The 14,313-nt window shown below is 43.0% G+C and overlaps 1 protein-coding gene across 1 annotated transcript in view; it reads right to left on the reverse strand.

Annotated features, from left to right (window-relative positions):
* Positions 1-14,313, reverse strand: part of kcnh3 (potassium voltage-gated channel, subfamily H (eag-related), member 3) — a 547,160-nt gene that overhangs the window by 176,372 nt on the left and 356,475 nt on the right. Inside the window, exon 6 of the mRNA XM_080198480.1 lies at positions 6,081-6,238. Within this exon, the coding sequence (XP_080054606.1) occupies positions 6,081-6,238 (158 nt within the window). The remainder of the gene's footprint in view (positions 1-6,080; positions 6,239-14,313) is intronic.

Genomic DNA, 14,313 nt, shown 5'->3' on the forward strand with positions numbered 1-14,313 from the left:
TTGGAGCCAATAGAGTGGCTTTTGCTTGAGTCGCTAGCTCCCATTGGTCTCTAGGCTGTTGCAAGGAGACTGTGTTCATGAAGCTGGAATGATGAGTGCGGCTTGGTTGTTGGCAAAATGTGAGCTGCCTGGGAAAAGTGCTCTTATTAGGGACTTGAATTACTTATTTAGAATTGCATTTGAGCATAAATCTGGGTTCAAATGTATTTAAAATCGGTTGCCCACTTCCATTCACAGCTGCTCTGTGCTTGGTCCCACCACTAGGGAGCTTCCCCGACAGCAGGGAACTGTCCCGGCCTGGCTCCCTGCTATTTTAAAGGCGCCCCTTCACAGAATTGTGTAGAAGGAGGATGTGTGGTCCTTTGTGTCCGCACTGGCTCTTCAATCGAGCATTGTAACTTAGTGACATTTCTCTGTTTTTCCCCATACTCCATACACACAGTTAATATTCAAATAATCACCTAATGCCTTCTTGAATGCCTTGATTGAATGTGCCTCCACAATACTTCCAGCCAGAGTGCAAAAAAGTTTTTTCTCACATCACCTTTGCTTTGTTTGCAAATCACTTTAAATCTGTGTCCTTGCTTGATACTTTTACAAGTAGGAACAGATTTTCCTCATCCACTCTGTCCAGCCCCTTTAAGATTTTCAACATCTCTATCAAACCTCCTCTTAGCTTACTTCTTTCCAAAAAGAACAGTTTCAACCTTGCCAATCTATCCTCATAACTGAAATTTTTCAACTCTGGAACCAATCCTGAAAACCTTTTCTGCACTCTCTCCAGTGCATTCACATCCTTCCTATAGCGTGGCAGCCAGAATTGTATGCAATGTTCCAGCTGAGTTCTAACTAATGTCTTCTATAAGTTCAGGATTATCTCCTTGCTTTTGTACTCTATGCATCTATTAATAAAGCCCACAATATTAGATGTTATCCCCACCCACACCCTGACATGGTAGCACAGTAGTTAGCACTGCTGCCTCATTGCGCCAGAAACCCCGGTTTGATTCCTGGCTTGGGTTACTGTTTGTGTGGAGTTTGCACATTCTCCCCGTGTCCGTGCAGGATTCCTCCGGGTGCTCCAGTTTCCTCCCACAATCCAAAAATGTGCAGGTTAAATTGACTGGCCATGCTAAATTGCTCCTTAGTGTTACGGGGATGTCAGGGGGATTAGTAGGATAAATATGTGGGGTTACGGGGCTTGGGTGGGATTGTTGTCGGTGCAGACTCAATGGCCTCCTTTTGCACTGTAGTTATCTTATTCTACCCCCTTACCACCTTTCCCTAGTACCAGTAAAATCCTGCCTTGTAAATCCAAGTAAGGAAATTGATCGGTATCACCTTGATTTGTGTGGACCATTAATTCTGTGCAATATTTGAACAGTTCAGCAGAAGAGATTGAGCTGGATTTATCCTCTTACACAAATTATACCATAATTATATCTGAAACATAATTAGCCTGATCTAAAGTCCATTGGCCAATCAATTAATGATAGTCACTAAAACCTTGCTGGCATTTAGGCCAGCAGGATCTTAAGGTCCCACCGCTAGTGAATGGTGCATCATCTCCCACCAACATGAAACACACCACAGAGGAGGGAAAAAATCCTACCATCATGTTGGCCAAGGGGGAAGTTGATTTTGGAAGATAAAAGCAGCAGAATGAAGCAGAATTATGTTACCACAGCACCCCAGACAAATTTTCCAGGGTGAAATATCACATTTGTCACCTAAGGAAGCCAAGAGAGAATTGGGACCAAGCTAGGTTGCCTCTTAATTGAAAATAAAATATATTCAAATACAGGACTCTAAGGTTATGAATTTTCCCCCAAAAATTGAAGTGTCATATTGGCGAGAAAACCGAAGCGATCCATGACGGTCTCCCTGGCGCAGTCCCACACAGTGCACTGAACAAACCCCTGTTTGAAACACACCAGTATGGAGCCCCACGTGTGTGATTCCCTCAAACTGGCCCGAAAGTGTGCACTGTTAACAAGGGGGAGCTCCATAGATCGGAGGTGTCCTCCACTCCCTCCTGGTCTGCCTCCTACTCAGGAATACACACGGTCTTCCTCCTCCTTCAGAATGTCACCACTCCAGGTAGTACAGTGCACAGCAGACTACCATGATGTGGAAGACTCTCACAATGCTCTACAGTATAAGGGGGCTTATACTGTAGAGCATTGCCAGAGCAGTCCAGGCAGTGGAACCGCATCTTGAGCATGCCAATGCACTGTTCAATGATAGGTCAGGCGGCAGCTTAGACCTCACTGTAGCTGGTTTCCACCTTGATTGTGGGCCTCCGCACTGGTATCATCAGTCATGACTCAGCGAGTAGCTCTTGTCCCCGATGAGCCATTCCAGCAGCCTGGAGTGGTCCTTGAAGACGCTGGGGATATTGGAATGCCCCAGCATGTAGCTGTCATGCCTGTTCACCAGACAGCATGCACACATGTGCATCACATTGAGTAGGTGGTCACACACAATTTGGACATTCAGGCAGTGGAACCTTTTGCAATTGATGAAGGGTGCTCCCTGATGTCATGGGCTCATAAAATGACATGCTTGCTTTCCATAGCCCTCTGCACCTGTGGCACACTGGCAGTGACGAAGAAGCCTGCAGCCTGGGCATCTTATTGGGCCTGGCCCAAATCAAAATGAATGTACTGGGATATCCAGGCATACGTGGCATCTGTGACCTCCCAGATGTACTTGTGGGTTGATGACTGCGAGGTACCGCACAAGTGCTCATTTGACCCCTGGAATGATCTGGTGGTGAACAAGTTCAGGGCTTCTATGACCTTCATGGCCACTGGGAATATGTATCCTCCTCCCCCTTGAAGTGCCAGTCAGTGTATCCTTGCTCAGGCAGAGTCTCCAGCGGCACGGTCGCTGCTCATTATAGGACATGCAAGTACTGTACAGTCAAGGTCTCCTTCTCCTCTTTTAGTCTCCTCCTTGGGCCACTGGGCAGCTGCATCCTGACCTTGACCTGCAGCCCGCTGTTGTTCTGGTGCAACCTTCAGCCTTGCTTGGCCTTGCCACGGGCAGCCAAATCTGTCAGCCACCACAGCAGCAATGAGGATTATGGCCAACTTTGCTGGCTCAAACCTGGCATTCATGGTTCCTCTACAGGATGGGAAGGACAGTGGGAGAGATAGTTCATAACATTATTCGTCTCAGGCACCAGGTCCATGGTCCAGGTCATGGTCCAGCACCCTGTGTCCTCATGATGCTGGACCATGACAATCCTTACACCATCCCTAATGCCATGCACCTCCTCCACTGGCTGCCAACCTTTACCACATCATTGTCTCAGAGGCCGTGGGCACTGTCCACACCCCTTCATAGTTGCCAATAGCTTCCAACATGGCTGTACACCTCCCTTCACATGATGTGGAATGATGCTTTCTGTACTCCAAATGAAGTTGCATGGTCACTGGTCAGCCTCCTCAGATATGGACTCCGATACCACAGGTCATTGACAGCATGTGGCATACTGGGCTCAGCGCTCACATAGAGTATAAGGTCTTCATTGCGATACCCTTACAGTATAAACCTGTGTGCAAATGCCTGGACATATGGTGCAAACTAGCTTCCAGGCATAGCGTGCAGTTCAGACAGATGATAAAAAAGCACCCTCCTGACTTTCATGCAATGGGTGCCCATTGTAGGGAGCACTCCACAGTTCATACAGGAGCTGTGTTAATATCTGTAAAGCTCCCTTGATTGGGGGGACAGCTGCCAGACTTGGTGTTTGTAACTGTTAGTGGGATCTGGGATTGCATGTCTGCAATAAACCACAGAGCCTGTCCAGCAGATGGATGGCGGAGTAACCAGTGCAACATTAGTGGTATTTGAACTGAACCTCATATCAAACCCCTCTGGGGTCTTTCAGCGGGCAGGGAGAATGCTCACCACACAAGCCCCAACCAGCGGCGACCACTGACCTGAGGATCCCTAACTCAGCTCGAGCTCCCTTTCCCACCAAGCCCTTACACCCTTCAAGGCCCCCCACTCCAACCTGCACTATGGCAGCATCTGACCTGTCCTTTTACACCCTAGAGGTTGGCGTACTCACTTCCTCAGTCACCCTTGCAACTGTGAAGTCTGAACCACACTTCAAGGGAGCAGCAGCGATTCATGCCTGTGTGACATGCTGCCAGAGAGTTGGGAACATTCTGGGAGGGCGGATGGTCTGAACCGAACTCAGAATTGAGATTGAAATCCACCAATTTAATGTGATATATATTTATCAGCCTCGTGTCTAGAATGGTGCCAGTAGAAAGGGGCTGGGAAGATTACAAACTGTTTGGTGTGGGACACAAACCAATTTTTAGGCCTGCGCGCTATTTTCCGGGATTAGCATGATCTGTACCAGTCACAGCAAGGCCTGAAAATCACCACCATCAGCATGCATTTTACTCTTATTTACATTTTTAAAAATGTGTTATGTTCTATCTATGTTTGACTGACCCTCCTGCAGAGTCTTAATTGATTCACTGAAAACATGTGAATGCTGGTTTTTATTCCCGGTAATTTATTTCTACAATCACTGCTCTCTGTTCTGGCATCCACACGTGGCTTTGCTGGTACTGGACAGACATTGCATAAAGTCTCTATGCTCCCAGTCAGGCAGGGGTGTTTGATGGTCCAATCATTTCAGCCTCAACTTACACTATCTCAAACCCTGTCCTCTCATTAACAACCCTAGCCGCCCCTGAAACCTTTGCTTCATACTGCCAGGTTTGAGATTTCGAAAGGGAAGAGGACAGTAGCAAATTGGCTTTCACCAAACCCAACTTCAATACCCAAACACTCCACACATGTCACCCCCTTGGCCTTTGGCTGGTGTATCCTTCTTCAGGTACTATGCCCTATGGGGCATTAGTATCGTGGATCAGTTCCTGATTATGTTAGGCATTGAACTGCAGTGGTTTGCCATTGCCTGTTGCAGTGGTTTGCCATTGCCTGCTGCAGTGTGGCTGACGAGAAAACTTTCCTTCTCTTACTGCCTGCTATCAGAGCTACTGAAAGGACTTACAGGCTGATTATCAGCCTGTTTGACCACATTAGGAATACTCCTTCTGTGGCCATCAAGTCCTGGAGTGGGACTAGAACCTAAAGCTTCTAGCCCAGAGGTAGAGATGCTGCCCACAGCATTGTAAGACCCCCTAAGTTGCTAACTTGTTCTTTATACATCTTAGTGGATAATTCAATTTTTTGTTAAGATATTGGTTCACGCAGAAAATTACTGGCTGAGGTTACATATAATAAATAGATAATTAGTCTCATGAACTGAGTTGGATGGTGTTGTGTATGCAGTGTCCGTCTCTTTAAGGTGGTATAGCAGAAAAGGAGCACTTGATTTGAGGCACCCATGGGATCTGAAAATGAGTGATCACCCCAGAGGGTGAAGTCTTTTCTCAGGTAGGATCATCTGGCAGCCATGTAGTTAACATCATAAAGACTGGAGCTGCAACTCCTGCCCACCACTTCTATACGTTCTTATGTAATTAGCTATGTTGTCAGAGTACTACCTTCTCATATGGGAAATTACTTACGTAAGTGGCACTATCGACATATGGAAGGGAAAGGAAATGAAAAAATGAATCACTTAAAAATGTATGAACTAAAACGTTTCAATTCTTTATGTGCCAGAATTAGAAATAAAATCAGACAAACTGATTGCAGAGTCTGCCTAATTCTAGAATCCAAAAATTGGCCTTGCAACCTAAAACAAACAGAAATAAGGTATAACAGAAAATGCTGGAAAATCTCAACAGGTCTGACAGCATCTGTGGAGAGAGAATAGAGCCAATGTTTTGATTATGATGAAGGGTCATCCCAACTCAAAATATTGGCTCTACTCTTTCTCCACAGATTCTCTGTCGGACCTGCTGAGTTTTTCCAGCATTTTCTGTTTCTGTTTTCAGATTACAGAATCGATAGTATTTTACTTTTACCTTAAAAATAAGGTATAGCCACTTCAGGAGCTCAGTCAATGTTCTGACTTAACGTGCTTATACTGTGATCTGTATCTTTCTTCACTTCAATATTTCATAAGTAGACAGACTCACCACATTGATATTGAATGCGTAGAGGAGGTCAAAGGGAAGTGCAGCTATAAGATCCACGAAGAACCAGGTAGTTGCATAGTGCACACAAATTGAGCGAGGATCATAGATAACCTGTCCAGACTTACTGACATACGTTGTCCGAAAATTCAGTATGATATCTAGAAAATAAAAATAAGAGTGAAAGATTTAATTCAAAATAATCACTTAAAGGTAATGGCATTCATTACGTAGAAAAGAACAGAACAAAAATTATTTTAGAGAAAAGAAATGGGAAATAAATACATTGAGTGTGGAGATCAGGTTCTGTATTTAAATATTATTTTTAGACCAATAAATGCACTCTTTGGAATTAATGAGAAATTTTTTGGTACATTAAAATTCAATGCTTGGATCAGCTATTTATTTAGCCAGAGTCAGCGGTCTGAAAAATTATTTAGTCTGCGCATATGATTGACAACACATGTCCAAAGAAATTGCACCAGCATGGAGCCCTGGTTGTATCATCATTTTATTTTATTCAGTCAGCAGCAAACAGAAGAGGACTTGCCCTTAGCAAACCTCAAACGTCTTCACTGTACTCAAAATTCCTAGGTCACTGCCCATGATTTTCCAATATGAAGCATGTAAAGGACTTTGCCACAGGCAACAGTAAAAATAATCTACCTTTTAGAGTGGTCAGAAGCTTCCGTTTAATGTACCGAGTGCAGTCTTGTGTTCAGGAATTGCAGTGACAAGTATCAACCAGTACAAATATCAACCAAAAGGCAGTCATTTATATTTCGTCCTAGCAGTGAATTGTCTCCAGGAATTTGCTGAAAACCTAATATGTGAGGAATTGTCTCTGGAGGCACCAACGCTGCTTCTTTACGTGCAGTTCAGGAAGCAACACCTTATTTTACAAACAGCATGGGGCAGAATCTTACCAAAAAATGACAGTTTCAAGATCTGACTGCAAACAGGCGTGTTTCTCTTCCTCCCTCCACTGCCAAAGTCTTTGTCAGCAGTTTCCTCCCCCCCTCATCTTCTTCCCCCCGAACGCCGTTCCCACCACCACAAACAGTCAATACCAACATCCTCCCCATCTCCACACTCCAAACAGCCATTGCTGGCATCACACCTCTTCCTCCACCACTCACCAAAACAGTCATCATTGGCATCCCCGCCTCTCCCACATCCACCCCGCCCCCGCCCCATTACCACAAATAAATGAATCTTCACACGCGAGGGTCCTCTTGGGGCCCATCCCTGGTACTGATTTAACCTGTGCCGGGGGCAGTGTTGGGGGCATTGCCAGAGCACTGCCTGGCTATGTCCCTCTCCCCAGAGGCTGAGTGAACCTGCTGTGAACTTGCTGACATGATGTCACTTCAGGTATGAAAATTTAGTGAAGGGTGAATATATGGCAAGGAAGGAGTTTAATGACATTAAAATTTATTTAAATATATTAAAATAAGGTTCTTGCACATTATGAACTCGATTATGTCGCTAGCGAGGGGTGGTGAAAATTGGAAATTGCGATCTCGCCAGTGAGATTTGTGATTTCCGGGTTTCACTGAACATTGGGCCCCACCTCCAATCCCAGGGACGGAAAATGCAGGCTCACAATTACCAACAATGTAAGTATCCATTAGTAATTTCCTTCTAAAGAGAATTTTACATTAGAAGTGTGAGCATTTGGAGCAAAACATATTCTATTGTGTTCGTTTTTGTTTACTCTCACACTGAATTCTCTACCAGTAGCCTGTTTTTCCACCCTGAACCATCCCCACTTGGTGTCTTGCAAGGACCTCTTCTTGGTTGCTTGATGTTCCTCATCTTCACACTGTTTCTTCAATGGGAAACATGGGATCAGCTTTCATTTGTACACAGGTGACATCCAGCTCACCTGTCACTGCCTCCTTTGATATCTCCACTGCTACATCTTGCATGCCATCCAGTTCTTAAGTGCAGTTGGAGTGAATGAGTCACTGAAGTTATATATAATAGGTGCCAAGAAGTGTAGTATGATACACTGGAATTCTCAATTGGTGAGTGTAGGACAAATACAGTCATTTGGACACTAAAGAATAGGGATTGAAATGGTTCAATCTGTAACAAGGGTTTAATGTGAATTGTGAAGTCAGAAGGGGTAATTTTCTAACTTCAAACTGGAAGATGAACCTTCCTCACTTATGCTGCACGTTTTTAACTTTAGCATGGGCTTCATGTTATTTCTTGAATCTAAAACAGTTGGAAAATGGGGTGAAGCAGCACAAGTTAGAAAATTACTCCTGATATGTTAGTTCCTTAGGGATTCTCAGTTCAACTACTGCAACAACTTGCAATTATATAGTACCTTTAATAAGGTAAAAATATCCCAAGATACTTCACAGAAGCACTCACTAACAAAATTTGACACCGATACACAAAGAGATAGGTTATTAAGACAGGTTATCAAATGTTTGGTCAAAACAGTGGATTTAAAGCAACATTTTTAAAGGACAAAAGAGTGGAAGCAAATTTCGGGAAGGAAGTCTGGAGCTTAGATCCTAGGCTACAGAAAGCATAGCTGCTAATGAGAGAATAATAAAAATCATGGATGTGCAAGAAGTTAGAATTGGATGAGTTCAGAGATCATGTAGGTTGTGGGACTGGACGACAGTACGGAGACAGGGACAGGGGAGATTATGGAGAGATTTGGAAACAAGGATGAATATTTTAAAACTGAAGTGTTACCAGTCTGTGAGCCATTATAATCATTGATCACAGGGGTGATGAGTGAACAGAAATTTGTGTGAATTAGATTAAAGGTATTAAGAGTTTTGGATGAGCCCGAGTTGTGTGAACGATGGGAGACTGGTTGCAAGAACACTGTGATAATCAGGTAACAAAAGCATGAATGAGGGTTTCAGCAGCAGGGACAGCTGAGCCAGGAGCTGAAGTGAGCATTGTCACAGAGTTGGAAGTAGATCTTGGTGATGGAGTGGATGAGGTTGACAGCTCAACTCAGAATCCAACAGAATCAAGACTGTGAATGTTCTAATTCAGACTGAGATAGTAATCATAGAGGGAAACTGTCAGTGACTGGGAACTGGAGTTTGCAATGGCCTGAACTTTCCAATATTGGCTGGAAAATATTTCCATTCATCCAGTACTGGTTATCAGATAAGGAATGTGACAAATCAGAGGAAATGGTGGGATGGAAGAGGTGGTAGTGAGATAGATCCATGGGGGACACCATACGTAATAGTGCGGGAGAGGGAAGAACCACCAGAAATAATACTCTAGTCATGACTGGATAGATAAAAATGTAAGCAAGGGAAAGCTGGTTGTGGTCAAGTGTGTCAAAGGTTGGAAGAAAGCTGAGAGGATAAGAAGGATAGTTTACCATGGTTACAGTCACAAAATATGTTATAAATAACTTTAATAAGAGGAGTTTTAGTACTTTGACAGGTATGGAAACATGATTGGAAGGATTCAAAACAGAGGCCTTGGAAAGATGGGGATGGATCTGGAAGGCAGCAACATGTTCAAGAACTTTGGAGAGGAAAAGGAAAGTGGAAATAGGTGGAAGTTTGCAAAGACACAGCGTCATGTTTGGGATTCTTGAGTCTTTTTATCAGTTAATAACAGTAAAATTAATGAACATTTTAAAAATTTCTATTCCATTTCAAGTACTCATTTATCAAATGTTCAATTAAGCAGAAATTCCGATGTTTATAATTATCTTTCCTTTGGATTATATAAGGGAAATTAGCTGGTGGTATGACAAGGTTATTGTCACTATGGTTGACTGCATGATAGATTAGCGGGAAGTGGCACTACTTACCCTATCAGCTTACTGAAACATAGCATCGCGTTGACTTTGGGTCTGCTTAGAAAGTTTAGATAAATGACAAACTATCATTGACTGATGGAGCAGAAAGTCCAAACCTCTCAGAGCAATGTATTCACTAACGTAAGGAGAAGAACTTCTCATGTGGTGCTAGAAGCTTGAATGTGCAATAATAATGTCATTCTCTGCAATGCATATTCGCTAAAATGAAACAGAAGAATGTCCAAATATACAAAAAAAATCTATGATATAAATTGCTTGACATGAGGTGCTTGAGCTGCTTGTATATTCTGTTGAATTCTACTTAAAGAGTTTGGAAACCTGACAAACATTATAAATTTCTACGACATCAAACTTTAATCACTTTGCTTCTGAAAGCAAGACTTGTGCTAGTGCGCAGTTCCACTGTATCTCCATTACCTTGTCCAAAGATCTGTTCTGCATGTGAGGATATTAGACAGACTTTAAGTTTTAAAGTTTATTTATCAGTCACAAGTGAGATATACCTTAACAGTGCAATGAAGTTACAGTGAAATTCCTCTTTACTGTTAACCAATCATTTGTATATGCTCACTAATGTTCTGGTCCAAGATTCTTTGGCCACTTTATGCACAGAAAATATTTGATATGATCCAGAAAGATGAGATTTTCCTTTATATAGAACCTTTCACGATCACATGTCTCAACATGTTTTACAACCAATGACATTCTTCTGAAGTATGACTTCTGAAGGCACCGGATAATGCAAAGGCTATGGGGCCCTGACAACATTCTGGAAATAGCACTGAAGGCTTGCGCTCCAAAACTAGCTGCACTTTTGACCAAGTTATTAAAGTCTAGCTCCATATATCCGGCAATATGGAAAGGTGCTATACACAAAAAGCAGGCCAAATCCAACGTGGCCAATTGCTGCTCTGTCAGTTTACTCCCAATCATCATTAAAGTGATGGAAGATCTCATCGACAGTGCTATCAAGCGGCACTTATTCAGCAATAACCTGCTCACTGACACTCAGTTTGGGTTCTGCCAGGGTCTGACCTCATTAAAGCATTGAGCCAAATATAATCAAAAGATCTGAGCTCAGGTGGTGAAGTGAGAGTGACTGCCCTTGACATCATCAAGGCAGCATTTGACCAAGTGTGACATCAAGGAGCCCTAGCAAAACTGGAGACAATGGGAATCGGAGGAAACTCTCCACTGGTTGAAGTCATGTCTGGCAAAAAGGTGGTAATTGCTGGAAGTTAGCTATCTCAGTTCCAGGACAACACTGCAGGAGATCCTCACGGTAGTATCTGAGACCACTTGCAACTGCTTCATCAATAACCTTCCTTCCATCATAAGGTCGGAAGTGGGGATGTTCATTAATGATTGTACAATGTTTATTACCATTCATAATTCCTTAGATACTGATGCAGTCTATGTCCATCTGTAGGAAGATCTGGACAACATTCAGGCTTAGCCCTTTAAGTGGCAAGCAACTTACACGCCATACAGTGCCAGGCAATGACCATCTCCAAACAACAGGATCTAACCATTTCCCTTTCAATGGCATTGCCACTGCTGAATTCCCCAATACCAACATCCTTGCAATTACCATTGACTATAAACTGAACTGGACTAGACTTATAAATACTGCGGCTACAAAAGCAGGTTAGAGGTGAAGATTCACTCTGTTCCTGTTTCCAAAGACTGTCCACCATAAGCACAACTTATGATGGAATACTTTCCACTTGCTAAGAGGAGTGCAGCTCCAACAACATTGACAAAGCTCAATACCATCCATGATAAAACAGCCCATCTAATTGGCATCCCATCCATCAATCAGTTCAGTGGTTCAAGAGCAAGTCAGAGACTGGGAATTGTGAGGCTAATAACTCACCTCCTTTTCTCCAAACTTGTAGACCATCTACAAGACACAAGTATGTTGGACTATTCTCCACATGGATGGACGAATGAGGCTTCAACAACACTCTAAAAGCTCAACATCATCCAGGGCAAAGCAGCCTGACTGATCAGCATCTCATCCAGTACTTTAAACATTCAATTCCTCTCCCGCCAACACACAGTAGCAGCAGCAGGTACTATATACAGAAAAGCACTGCAGTGAAACTCCCCAGGGCTCCTTTGATAATACCTTTCATACCCATGACCTCTACTATCTAGATGAACAAGGCAAACACATCAACACATTGGAACATCGCCACAGGCAAGTTTCCTCCAAGCTATATGCCATCCTGATTTGCAACTATGTCATTGATCTTTCACTGGTGCTGTGTCAAAATCTCAGAATTCCCTTCCTAACAGGTCAAATGCTACCTTGATGATGTCAAGGGCAGTCACTCTCACTTCACCTGCTGAGCTCAGCTCTTTTGATTACATTTGGTTCAATGCTTTAATAAGGTCGGGGCTGAATGACCACGGCAAAACCCAAACTGAGTGTCAGTGAGCAGGTTATTGCTGAATAAGTGCCATTTGATAGCACTATCGATGACACCTTCCATCACTTTAATGATGATTGGGAATAAACTGACAGAGCAGCAATTGGCCACATTGGATTTGGCCTGCTTTTTGTGTATAGCACCTATCTCAGCAGTTTTCCATATTGTCAGATATATGTAGCTGGACTTCAACAATTTGGTCAAAAGTGCAGCCAGTTTTGGAGCACAAGCCTTCAGTACTATTGCCAGAATGTTGTCTGAGCCCCATAGGTGGTGGACATCTACACCACAAATACTGCAGCAGGCAGCTCACCACCCACCTTCTCGAGGGAAATTAGGGATGGGCAATAAATGCTGACCTTGCTAGCAATGTCCACACCCCATCAAAGAATTTAAAAAAAAATCTAAACAATGGACAATTCTTTTATCATCTTGTCATTCAAAAGGAAACTTATGTGTTCTTGTTCAACCAAGCTATGAGGGGAACTCAAAAATTAGAACACAGGTATCATGAAGAAGTGAAAGAACAGAGGGGAGTGAACTTCTGTCCCTGGATGGTAGGATAGAGTACGCAAAGGCTGTAGTTTTAATTGTCTTTAATGATCTGGAATGAGCTAGTGCTTGCGTGTTCTCTATTTTTGTAACAGTGACTGATTATATCAATCAACTCCCGTCAATCCATTAAAGCATTCTATATACTGAAAATATGAAATAAAAAGAGAAAAAGCAAGAAATACTGAGCAGATGAGGCATCACCGAGGGAAAGAGTTATTGTTTCAGGTTGATAATATTTTATCAAAACTGAAACATCCTTCAATTCCCCAGCATCCCACCCTCTCCTTCACCATGGCTTTGTAAAACATTAAATCTCTTCTTCCAGTTGTGACGAGAAGTCAAAATTTTAAAAAAATCTTAGTTTTCTTTTCCTGTCATTTTTCACTTTACCAATTTTATTTCTTTGCAACTGATCTAACTCTAATTCACCCACTTTAATCAATCTATTTCCTTCTGTGCTGTTTCTCTGTTTCTTTCTCAATCCTTAAATCTTTTTGATTAAACACAAGAATCCTACACATCTGTTACCTTTTTAATTTGTTTATCGTATGTGAGTGTCGCTGGCAACAGTATTTGAGTATTTGTTTCTCACCCCTAATTGTCCTTGAGAAGGTGATAGTAAGCTCTTGTCTTGATCTTCTACAATTTATGTGATTTAGGTTTACCCACAATGTTGTTAGGGAGGGAGTTCCAGGATTTTGACCCAGCAACAGTTCCAAGTTGGAACAGAATCATAGAACCCTACAGTGCAGAAAGAGGCCCTTCGACCCATCAAGTCTGCACCAAACACAATCCCACCCAGGTCCTACCCCCATATCCCTACATATTATACCCACTAAACTACGCATCCCTGGACACTAAGTGGCAATTTCTTAGCATGGCCAATCAACCCAACCCGCACATCTTTGGACTGTGGAAGGAAACCGGAGGAAACCCACACAGACACAAGGAGAATATGCAAACTCCACACAGACAGTGACCCGAGCCAGGAATTGAACCCAGGACCCTAGAGCTGTGAAGCAGCAGTGCTAACCACTGTGCTAACGTGCCATATTGTGTGGCTTGGACAGGAACTGATCGGAGGAGCCCTTTTAGGTCGTATAGTTGAAAGATACTGTTGAGCAGCTATAGTGCATCTTGCAGATGGTACACATTGCTGCCATTGTAAATCAATGGTGGAAGGTGCATACGTTTAAGGTGATGAATGATGTGCTGATCAAATAAGCTACTTTGTCTTGGATGGTACTGAGTTTCTCGAGTGTTGTTGGAGCTGTACTCATTTAGACTAATCAAAAATATAGACCTGTAAGTAACAAATCGCGGGGGCGATTCTCCCAGCCTGCTGTGCTGCTCAGAGAAGGCCATTTAGCAGGCTCCCCACTGGGAACCATAGTCTCCATGCGTCCCCGGCTCTAAGTTTTTTGGA

This window comes from Carcharhinus amblyrhynchos, chromosome 11, assembly GCF_965287045.1.
Source record: "Carcharhinus amblyrhynchos chromosome 11, sCarAmb.v2.hapA, whole genome shotgun sequence".
Classification (NCBI taxonomy): Eukaryota; Metazoa; Chordata; class Chondrichthyes; order Carcharhiniformes; family Carcharhinidae; genus Carcharhinus; species Carcharhinus amblyrhynchos.